Source organism: Perca fluviatilis, chromosome 5 (genome assembly GCF_010015445.1).
Source record: "Perca fluviatilis chromosome 5, GENO_Pfluv_1.0, whole genome shotgun sequence".
Classification (NCBI taxonomy): Eukaryota; Metazoa; Chordata; class Actinopteri; order Perciformes; family Percidae; genus Perca; species Perca fluviatilis.
In genome coordinates this window covers 13701045-13713706 of record NC_053116.1, presented here as the reverse complement: position 1 = coordinate 13713706, position 12662 = coordinate 13701045, and the positions used below count along the sequence as shown (strand labels likewise).

Genomic DNA, 12662 nt, shown 5'->3' with positions numbered 1-12662 from the left:
TCAGTCTTTTTGACACAAAAGTGAACACAACTCGTATTTATTACACAGCTACTGCACTGCATTGCACTATAGTGATAAAGGCGTTCCTGTTATATTGTCCACCCCATGTACAGCATTTCAAACACAAGCTGTCACAAGAAGCAGAGCATCCTTCCTGAGAGGAAGCCAAGGACAGAGCTATGAGGAATAGATGTGATTTGATCTAACTCCTGACGCAGTGATTCCTGACACCTTCCTTGAAAAGCTCTCAAACTTGCTAACAGTGTAGGCGAAAATATCCTGCAACTGATAGTGTAAGCTGTTTGACAAACAGGTTAATTTTAAGCCAGACAATATTACTGTTTGCTCCTGACATCCCAAAGTCTCAATGTGTTTACACTGGTATTGCTGATAGGATTTTCCTGCTATTATTGTACACTGACCTAATTATTGTAGCTAACTGAATTGCTGATATATTTCACAATTTATTCCAAACAGAGTCCAGATCCTTCCAGCTGATACTCGGTGAATTATTGTGACGCTTAATCATGTGCTAGAACAAAAATCAGCGCTTTAATTGATGAAGAAGATTAATCAATCTTGCCTCTACATCACACGCAGTGACTCTTCAGTCTTTCATCTCTTTAGAGGCAGCCGTGACTAATCGAGTTAAAGCAATTTGCTCTGACATGAATATTAAAGTAAACTTTCATTTCCGATACTGTATGAAGCTGGATAATATCTCAGTATGGCCTACTTTCCTATGGCTGTCTTCTTGAAAAAACACTGATGTCTTCGTAAGACTGGAGGGTCCAGCTACTCACTGATGAGCTGGAAGAGGAACAGGGCACACACACACACACACAGATAATACACACACTATCACACCCACTACACACCATTCTGTACTGCGCACCCGCAGAGACACACACACACACACACACACACACACACACACACACACACACACACACACACACACACACACACACACACACACACACACACACACACACACACACACACACACACACACACACACACACACACACCACACCAGTTGCTTACATGCAGGCTCTCATGCATGTTTAAAAACTAATTTACTCTCAAACACACACACACACACACACACACACACACACACACACACACACACACACACACACACACACACACACTCTCTCTCACAATATCCTTATATGTGGCATTCTCTTTCTTTATTGTGTTAAATGCTTTTCATTCAAGCATGCCAGGCCACACAATGCAGGATCCGAGTTACTTTCTGATGGCAAATGTAAAATGAATTACCTTATTAATTTCTAAAGACAGATAAATGTAATGTTTTGATGTTTTTTTTCTGTGTGTAAAACCTCTGCAACAAATATTTGTTAGGCCCAAAAACGTCTGTACACGTGTTCTGAGTGAAATGTACACATCCATGGAGGGATCATGCTACATTGAGAATTTCCAGTTGTTCTCAAACTTCCAGTGGGGGTTCAAAGATAAAGACATGGTTTGTCTGAATGTATGCCCTTTGGTCAACTCAATGGGGTGAATTGCTAGCTCAGTGCAGAGGTTTTCACAAAAGATAATATGTGTTCAAACAGCCAGTTTATTGTAGCTTTAACTTTGGATCGAGTGATATCAGGCCAAGTCAGGCGCGGGCAAACATTCTGGCCCACCATTTCTCCTCAGTGAGACCCAAGTGCTTCAGGGAGAGGGGGGGGGGGTCAATGACTGTCACCTAGTATGTCAGCAGCATGGGTCATCCAGGAAAGTTACTCTCAAGTCAAGTTGTGGCCATTCAATGGTACCTACTGCAAGGGAATATGCTGGTCTTTGTCAAGAGATACATAACAGCTTTATCTATCCTGGAACTCGGAGCATGTTTGCACAAGTGAGGCACAGCATGTGAATTACAGACACACTGTGATGTCAATGTATCTCTGGAGAGAAATTGTTTGCGATATGTCAGTTTTTGGGTTGTGTTGCACAATCAAAGGCCTGTCATGGTGGAAACATGCTCAAAGCTCTCAGTTAGGTAAAGTTCCAGCTTATTATTTGACAAATACTCAGCTTACCCCTTGCACATGCATGTTAGTGATCTCTAGTGAGTTGCTGAGTGCACTCGTCATTCAAAGGCTCAACCATAGGATGAGTTTCATGTTCATTTCAAACCATAGACACTTAAACACGTCTTTGCTCTGTTGTTTTTGCCAAAACATTGCAATCTCTGGATATTCAAGACATAGCAATTGGTGCGGCATATCAGTTCAGTGGATTTTGCGAAGCAGCTTAATTGCTCCCATAGATTCCTCAAGCACCCGCAGCACCTAAGCTTGCAAAAAACTAAGGAAGCCATAGCACTCATTGTCATCATCACTGCAATCCAACCCCTCCAAGCCCAGCCCAGCCCACCCCCACCACCGCTTCCCCCCCGCCCCCCTGCCCTGGTCTGCGCTTACTCAGAGCCGCCAGAGAGGGGCGCCGCGTGCTATCAGACCTACCGTAGGCAGAGAAGTCCACCACAGTCAAGATACACGGAGCACACATGAGACACAAAGCAGGAAGGAGGAGAGCAGAGACAAAGGAAGAGATTGAACTCACAGCAGACACCAAAGATGTGTAATCACAGCAAATGTAGTCAGCTACACTGTGGGGAGCGAGGAAAATGACAGACAGAGAAGACTCCAAATTAGCACAATCATATCTTGTGCAGCAGGGCCGTTGGGCTTTTTAAACAACTCTCTACTTTTAGATGTATTCTTATTGTACTGTGTCAAATCATCAATCATGTATGTGGAAAAATAATAATTATAGGCCCACAAACAACTGCATTGTGCTAACTACTAATTTCCATAATTACTCTTTAATGACTGGGGAAACAATGGTTGGGCTGAGTAGATAAGAGTCCTGTCATTTTCCACTCCACTCCCCAAAGCACAAGTGAGAGAAAGAGCAACAGTAACATCAATGACATCAATGACAAATACATTAAATACAGAAAAGAAAGAAAGAGAAAAATGAAAAATAATCATGGTGGATAAAGAATGTTATTAACACCTGCGGAGAATACACTGACTGGGTTAGAAGGCCATCAAAGCGTTAAAACAGCCGCTATAAATGATATGCAATCTAATAAATTTCAAACGTGTTACTAGAATAAAATGTGTAACAAGAGGACTACTGTTTGTTATATAATTAGCTGAGTCAAACTGCATGCATGTTTTCGCTCTATTCCACTGCAAAGCTACACTGTAAGCCCCACAGCTGTTACATAACGGGCTCATATACAGGTCGGCCGTGGTTTGTCTTGCTTCGTATACAGTGTGGGTGTAAATCCCCTTGGCCGCGATGCGACCTCCCGCGTAAGAACATACCTCTCCCCCTTTCAGGTTCTTCATTCCCATGTCACCCTTCCCCTTCTTGCCCTTCTTGTTCTTCTTCTTCTTGCAACAGCATTTCTTGATGATGCAGAAGCAGCACGTTAGAATGAGTAAAGCAGCGACCACGGCAATGGCAATGATGGCCCAGGACGGCACTGAGGAGAATATAAAGACCGATGTAATGATGACACATCCACACCCAGAAAGAGAAGAAAGAAGCAAATACTTTGACATTTGACCAACCAATCATTTAGTCTACTCCATGTCATGTCCTGGCCCAAATATATTTAGTAAGAGGTGCTAGGTTAGCAACTAGATTGGGTGAAAATTAGATTTCTCAGCCATTAGGAAGGGCAGCCAGTGATCAATACTGAATAAAGACATTATGAGGCTGCCAATGCCTGCAGCTAAATAAAATAAAATCTAATTCCAAAATCATTGCTTAGAGTCACATCAATACAAGTTGGTTGATCAGAACAGGCTTGGGTTTTGTCTGGCACTCACGTGGAATCTTGTCGATTTCATTTAGGAACTTGTTTTTGATCTCGTCAAAGGCATCGTTCTTGTTGACCGGTTCGGTGGAGTTGTCAGTAGAGACTAATGCGACAGGGGCTGGAGTCACAGTCAAGGCACTAGCCCCCGTTGGGTTAGCAGCGACCATGGGCGTTGTCTGATCCCTGAACAAGTTCCACTTCGTCATTTAGGCTGCACACACAGTCCCTGAAAAACAGCATGAAAACATTGTCATTAAGAGAAGCCAGAGTATCCGATCATTAGATTCCACTTGGGTGTCAAAATGTGCATGTCGATATTGACGGTTGCTCAGTGAAGGGTGGAGTCATTCAGCAAATTTTCACATTTTTGAACCATTTGAAATAGAAAAATTCCACACAAGGGTCAAGTTTTTTGCAAATGAATGTATTTTGGAGACAAAACAAATCGTGGGGAAAATGGGTGACAACGCACAAGTTCTGAAGTTCATACTAATGTTTTAAGCCACAAGAAAACAATCAAAAGAGGGAATTATTTATGGTCTACTTCCAAAATGCCACCTGTCATAGTTTGATTAACTTAAGTGCCTAAATGGATCAATAAGGTGTGGTGAGTTACATGTTAATAGAGCTGTTTTAAGACTCAATTAAACACCAAGCAGAGCCACTTCACTCTCAGTCTTCTGAAAATTCTCTAAATAACGAAAAAGGACCAAAAGGTGGCAGCATCTCAGGTCTAAGAATGGGTAAGCTGTTATACAATTGGCAGTTAGATCCCTGGACCTGTCTACATGTAAAAGTGTTCTTTAGCAAAACACTGAACCCCAAATTACTTCTTATACTGTAAGTGTGTATGCATGGGGAAAAAATGTAGGCAACTTTTGAAAAAAGTGCTACTTAAATGTAATGAATTGAGACTTGGGAGCACTGGCATAACAAACAGATCTATATTTCCTGCATCTGCTGATAGTATTGTGAGAGTATATATCTTCAAAAGGTCCACGCCTGAGCCACTAATCTTTTCTTCTACATCTGCCCCAAGAGCAAACACAGTCAGACAAACACACCGAAAATGGCTTTGCTAGATTTGCCACTGATGTTATCTCCAGTTCCATTGATGCAAATGCTGGGGACATTATCAGTCACACTGTCAGTTAGTTAAACTCCATTTATTCAGGAGGTCTAATTGAGCTCAATATATTTTCTTAAATAAGGTAGATAATAATAAAGGTAGACAATATCAAGGACAATTAATTCACACAAAGCAGTCATCACACAGTGCAGGCACACTAGTGACACACTAATTAAAATATTAAAAACATTATTAAGGATATAAAAAAAGCTGCACTTGTTTATACTTGAGTACCCCAGAGGAATGAGTGTCTCTAACTTCAGTTTGTTCTGCAGTCCATTCCTTTAGTGAGGTGCATAGTAAAAAAGAAAATTATTTGTTGATCCACAAGTTCTGCTGTTACAACCAAAAAACGTTATTCAAATAACTTACATTTCAGAGTTAAAATGTTTTTCTTGACAGTGTAAACACACCTCATGGTGGTCATCCAGTCCATTAGTTAAGTACAGTATGACCTAAACAGTGTATTGTTTAAGACATCCAGATCAAATTGGGAGAAAATCAGATATCACGATATTCTTGACCAAATACCTCGATATCGATATTGCGGCGATATTCTAGGGTTGACAATTGGTGCTTTAACAAAATATCTTCACACTTAGATTTTAGATCAGTAATGTGGACATAATGTCTAAGTGGGGAAAAGGCAAATAATAGAACAGTCTGGTAAGTTCAGAAAAGTACATCACTTTACTGTAATGCAGCCTTTAAAACCAGGAAAAGACAACACTTATGTCATATCACGATATTACGATATCCAAAATCTAAGACGATATCTAGTCTCATATCACGATATCGATATATTGCCCAGCCCTAACAAAGATAGCTGGAAGCACATGGCTTGCAAAAACATGACAGTATCCATTAAAGCTCCTGATAGACACACATCACCCTACAGTCCGCTGTACTGCATACTTTAGCAAAAGTTGAACAAAAGCGAACATGCAGAGAGGCAATCACAAAGACAAATTCCAGATTTTATCTTCAAACCACGTATAAATAAATTCCTTTTATGTTCCATGCGAAACTCATGTTGCTCAAACATGTTGCAGGTAGCAGCATTTTGACACAGAAATATAATTCTTCAATAATAATATATGTAATGATTCATATAGGAAGAAATATTATGACAGATCACAACAAGCGACAAATATACTAAAAACCGTAGGTTGATACATTGGCCATATTGTCTACAGTGATAAAGTGTTACATCGTAAGCGTTTCACATGATTATTCAACTCTTAATACATGACAGTACGGAAAGTGCCAAACAACTGCGTCACTTTTTTGGAAACCTATGACTCAGCCAAGGTCTGAAACCTTTGGCTTTGCAACATTTAATCCATTTCCACTGAGAAGGTTCACAAAAATTGATTTCATAAAATGATTGATTATGTCAGTCTACAGCACAGTCTACAGTGTTTCTACCATACTTCACAATGTTGTCATTGTCAGAGGAAAATTATTTGTCAGTTACTGACAGTATTTATGAGAAATAACTATCAATTCTCAATTTATGGGGCCTTTGTTTTTGTCTGGACGCTGCCCTGTACTCAAGCCAACGGTGCCTGACCAAGAAAAGTGTTTAACCGTAGCAACAACCACAATGAACAACTACAAGTCATTGTCCAGTTTCCACGGGCCAAACAAATGTTCAATCAGAGCTCTTTTCGGTTCCAGAAATCATAGTGTGACAGATGCAGCTGAAAGCAGCCTGGCGACAGAGTGATGAGTGATCGGGCGAGACCTCCATTCAGAAAGCAAAGAAAGATGACAAGCATAACAAGAGGAGACTTCTGCTGTTGCTTTTATTAAAGTCATGGTAATACGGGCAAAAAAAGGGAGGACTTTCCTATTTCTCAAGTGCCAGTTCTCCAAGTTGGTGCAGGAGATTCTGCCGCTATTTATTGCCACCTATGAATTATTTAAATAGAGGCTGACAGCGGGAAGGATGAGCTTATATTATTCAGGGGCCAGTACCAGTTTATACATCTTTAAATATATGTCTCTGCTGTAACAGTATGTAGGCAGATGTTACAAACAACCAACATCTTGCCACAGTACTGAGATGAAAACTGAACTATTATACATACACTGGTTTGAGTTGTTGAGAAAATTGGGAAAATGACTGGCTTTAACCCATCACACATTTGACAATGAGTGTGTTGCTCAATAAAACAGCAATCAGAGGCCTAACTGTCTCCGCTCTCTATTAAACTTTAAATTACTATAGATATTGTGATGATGTTAAAAGCATCCAATTACATCTGAGGTTTATGTGCATTTTATCCTGTTTGTCCCTCACATCAGACCAAGCCAGACCAATTAAATTAACATTCATGGATACCTGCTCTAGCATTTTATCTCATCCGCTCTGAGGACCGCTCTGAGGACGGACAGAGATGACACAGACGTACGCTATTGTTTTATGACAGCCATTAGTCCTGCTTCACAGCCAGCTCTTAGTACTCACTCCAGACAAATTGACTATATAAGCTGTTTTTTATTTAAAGAAGGAAGTATTTTACCTTTACTAGTTTTTTTTTGTGATTAATTATCTGCTCACTAAGGCTGCCGAAATTCACAGGACTTCTAGCTCCTCAAACTAAGTAGGTCACAATTGAATAGCTCAATCCTGAGATATGCATATAAACAGAGGCAAACATGCTTAATAATATATTGAGCTGTTTTAATAATTTAAATATTACAGAAACAAAACTAAGAGTCTACAGCTGTGAGACTGCACAGCTGTTATTTGAGCTAAAGGCTAATATTAGCATGCTAACATGCTCACAGTGACAATGCTAACATGCTGAGGTTTAGCAGAAATAATGTTTACCATCTTATAGCGTGTTTGCATGCTAACGTTTGCTAATTAGCAGTAAACACAAAGTAGAGCTGAGGCTGATGGGAATGTCATTACAGTAGTTCTGCAGGTATTTGGGCATACACTAAAGTGTTTGACACATTTTATTTTTGACCTGATTAAATGAAAAGTTAAGGGATACCTAAATTATTACAATAATCCTGAATCCATCAAATAATTGTTTAGACATTTTACTCAAAACCATAAACGTCCACCTCATGGTGGCCCTTAAGGAAACGTCAAAGAAGTTATATGATGAATCTTCTGAGAGCCATGGATTTCTGTACAAAATTGTGTGCCAATCCCTATAGTAGTTGTTGATATATTTCACTGGATAAGTGAAAACAGTTCACCTGCTGGTGATGCTAGAATTTATACTAGGATTTATCCTCTGAGGAGCATGGATGTCTATACCACATTTGGGCAATCCATAGTTGTTACGATATTTCAGTCTGGACCAAAGCGGTGGCTAAAAATCAGAGGGACCTGAACTATGCATACTACGAATAACAAGATATACGATAGATGAATAGATAGATAGATAGATAGATGCAACTGTTTCCACATTTGTATAAATCTTGTCAAACATACTTATTACTTACATTGTATTACTTACTTATATTGTATTATTATAATATGGAAGGTCGTGGTTCAATGCCTAAACACAGAGATTAAATCTTGGAAAGGAAGTAATAGAGCACTGCTTGCCATTCGCTCGTTACCACTACTGAGATGCCCTTAAGCAAGGCTCTGAACCTCCACGTGCTCCAGTTGAGCTGCACGGTGACCACATCAGACTGTAGTTGTACTGGGAAGCTTCCAGGTGTAAATGTGTCTAAATGTGTCTAAATGTGTCTAAATGTGTCTAAATGTGTGTAATTGTGCGAGTGTGGAGCAGGGCGATCCCGAAGCAAGAGCATTCATGCTCAGGAAATGTACCCTGTGATGAATGATAGTTAAAAATAGATCTTTAATCCAATATGCATTCCATATAATACTCAGTTACTGAAATGGGTGGGTGTTTTGAGCTCCGATCTCCCAACGTGCGTCTCACTCGGTGAGCGTTTGAGTCATCAGAATTTGTTAAAACAAAATGGCTCGGCTCTCCGGCCCAGAGCAGGGCAGCTACGGGCATGATCTGGCCGTTATCACTAAACACACTGCTCCGAGTTGGATGGGGATCAAGCACTTTTATCTTTGGTGCACAAACAAACAGTGTGTAGCAACCACACGTACTAACACAGTAGTTTTACTGAGTAATTACTGTAACTGTGATGCATAAAGGTTTAATGTTTCCTTTGAAGTATATCAGCCGAGACACATGAAGGTGAAGGAAGATGGCGTCAATGTTGATACAAAAAAAATCTTAGATTTAATAAGAGCAGAAATCAGTTGAAACTGGAAGAGGCTGTGCTGTGTGCTGTTTTGCTGTTCTGGTAACATACAATAAATCTGTGCTGTTCCCAAGGAAAAACACTGAGGGCTAGATTTATCAAGCCGTTTGCGCCTGTTTCCAGGCGCTAATTGGTCGCAAAGACGGACGTAACCGATGCGGGCTATTTACAAACAGGGCGCACTTGGGTAAAATCGCAGATTGTCTGCCACATGAGCGAGAAGAGACAAGTTGCGCTTTCAATATGCGTTCGTGGGAGGGTCGTGGGGAAGGTGGGAGTTCCACCCAAAAGGTGGGAGGATAAGCGCAAAAGTGCACCTAATTATATATTCCGTGGTATTTACAAAGACTGTCAGTAAAGACCTCTATTCTGCGGGGGAAATTCTCCGCCTCTTTAAAGCAGGTCTAAACCAGCCGCAGTCGAGTTTCCTCGTAGACCTTTATGCCGCTGGTGAAATGGCAACAGTAATTTGAGCAAGACGAAGACATAGGCGAGGCTGAAAATATTTTTAACACAAGAATCACACTTTGTCAGTGAACACAACATCATTTAGCATTACAGATCAAGCAGCCATGCAATATTAGAGTTACTGGAAGAAATCAAAGATGAAATTGAATCTCCCACTCAGCGTTCACATCCCATTCCACCAGTTGTTAAACTCCTCGCTACATTACAAATATTGGCATCAGGATCATTTCAAACAGTCCTAGCATCAGCAGTGGGAATATCGCAGTCTGCACTCAGCCATATCATAGCACCAGTACCGCTTTGCTACAGCGCAATTTACGGTATAGTGGGGGGAGAAATACGCTGATTGCCTGATGGGTGTCAGGGTTAATAAATACTACGCAAACTGTGGAAGCATAGCGTGCGCTATTACCGAACTCGCATAAACAGACGCAGCGCAAACTGCGCTAGTGTTAGTAAATCAGGCCCTGAAGGTATATAACCAGATTCAGAAATACTTTCTCCATCATAAGGTATTGGAAATTAGTCTTTGACATGGCTCACACAGTACACAGAGTAAAAACGCAGAGCGGTAAGTTGATGCAGTAGACAAATCAAGTTTACATTAGTAGCCATTACTTCATTAGTAAACATACGTTTTTTTTTTTTTCTGGAGTCATGTTGTCTAAAATAAGCATGTTAAGATAAAGCTATAGTGCATAGATTCTGTCTCCCCCATGAGGAATTCTAAGAAATGAACTGTTGGCGCGTCCACATGACACAAGCCTTCCGTGATCGCGCACCCCCCCCATACCCCACACCCCTCCTCCACACAGTTGCTAGTAGCCAAGGAGGACACAGAGGATTAAAAAAACATGATGGACTCTGCAGAAGAGGTAATTATCTTCACTCGATTTTCTGTGCACGAAAGTCACCGGACGCCACCAGTTTGTGAACACAGCCATACTGAGAAACACAGAGAGAGTTGTATGGAGCTGATAGTCTTAAAGTGATGGTTCGGAGTAATTCACCCTAGGGTCCTTTGCACCATGACCTCGAGCCAAACACCCTCCCAGAAGCTTTTTTCACCTGGGTCGAACATTGGGAGAGTTAGCGTAGAGTAGCTTTATCAGCTGAATAGCTTAGCGCAGGGGCTAATGGACCCACGTTTGTATCTTGTAAGTTACCCCACTAATAATGCCCGAAATGATACCAAACGTCTACAAGTAGTACAAATAGGTTATGCTCTCATAAAACGATGGATTGGAAAGTTTGTAAGTACACCAGAAGTTTATGAACACTTGCCTGCTCTCTTCAGCTCTCTGTTGCTGCTGCTGCTACCTGCAGTTAGACGAGTGCTTAGGGCCGTCTACAAATTACTACACCGAAAAGAGTTACAACAAAAATATTTATTAATTCAATGATTAAATAAGGTAATGTCTCCAAACTTACCTCAATTATTAATTGTCTCCTGCTAGTTATACTACAGCACTTACTTAAAAAAAAAAATTTAATTAATAAATATTTTTGTTGCATCTCTTTTCGGTGTTGTAATTTGTAGATGGCCCTAAGCACTCGTCTTACAGCAGCAACAACAACAGCAGAGAGCAGAAGCCAGCAGGCAAGTGTTATTTACATAAACTTCTGGTGTACTTACAAACTTTCCAATCCATCGTTTTATGAGTACATAACCTATTTGTACTACTTGTAGACGTTTGGTATCATTTCGGGCATTATTAGTGGGGTAATTTACGAGATACAAACGTGGGTCCGTTAGCCCCTGCGCTAAGCTATTCAGCTGATAACGCTACTCTACGCTAACTCTCCCAATGTTAGACCCAGGTGAAAAAAGCTTCTGGGGGGGTGTTTGGCTCGAGTTCATGGTGCAAAGGACCCTAGGGTGAATTACTCCAAACCATCACTTTAATTAGCTTTGTAGCAACTCATTTAGCAATGGCTTGAATGTAACGGACGTTCGTTAATATCAAAAAGTTACGCACTAAAGCTTTAACAAAGAAACATTAATTTGCTACTTGGGCGGAGTGATATTACTCCAACTCTGAGCGAACTCCAGGCGAACTCTCTGCTCCTCACCACAGGGCTTCAGGTGCTGCGAGCAAATCACTACGCCCAAGTAGCCTTTCTGAGAATATAGTTCCCAGTATGTATATGGTTAGAAGATGGCTGTGTCTCATGTGACCTTGTTATTTGTACACGCTGTGACTATACAAATCACAACATGTAAATAGGAACATGTTGGCGTTATTTTGTCACTTATTGGGAGCAGTAGGCTAGATGGAACCTGTTACCTCCAGGATCTGTGCTAAGCTAGGCTAGAGGTGGGTGCGTCAGACAGAGTTAGGACATGCACGGAGATGAGAAGGGTATGTATGGACTTATCTAACTCTGGGGGATACGGTGAATAAGCTAAAGTCCCAATAAGTCAGCGTGTTTCTTTAACATCCCTATTTATCTCTGCTTACTATGATCTGTGGTACATGTATAGATTTAATAACAGAAATCAGTATTAGATGAGTATGAACATATTTTCACTGCTCTGACGTTATTTCATTTATCTTGTAGCATTATTGAAAGTATTATTCCTGGTATTTGTGTGCTTTTACTACTGACAGTGGAAAGATGACACGAGGGACTCAAGCCAGACTCGAATCAGGGTGTTGTGGTTTGTGGCTGGCGACTTAACCCTGACACTACAGGGGTGCACCCTGCAGTATATCCTATGGGCTGAGCTGTATATATTTTATGCAATAAATAAGAATATACGAGATATATAAGATTGGCAGGATATGTTTTAATCATTCTCATGCACACTAATGGAATAACACGTCACATGTTGTCTTCATCATCATTAGAAAAAAATATGAGTCACTTCGAAACACTCAAATATGCCTACAGGCTAAGTGCTCTTACTTAATTACCTCCCACCTCGTCAAACTCTAACTGTAA

At 40.6% G+C, this 12662-nt stretch overlaps 1 protein-coding gene across 5 annotated transcripts in view; it reads right to left on the bottom strand.

Moving 5' to 3' along the window:
* LOC120558697 (synaptotagmin-2-like) overlaps positions 1-12662 on the bottom strand; it is a 66256-nt gene that overhangs the window by 11281 nt on the left and 42313 nt on the right. For all 5 annotated transcript variants that reach the window (XM_039799842.1, XM_039799847.1, XM_039799843.1 and 2 more), the window contains 2 exons: positions 3870-4085; positions 3360-3520 (listed from right to left, as the gene is read on the bottom strand). In XM_039799842.1, coding sequence (XP_039655776.1) covers positions 3360-3520; positions 3870-4065 — 357 coding nt within the window. In that variant the 5' untranslated portion in view covers positions 4066-4085. The remainder of the gene's footprint in view (positions 1-3359; positions 3521-3869; positions 4086-12662) is intronic.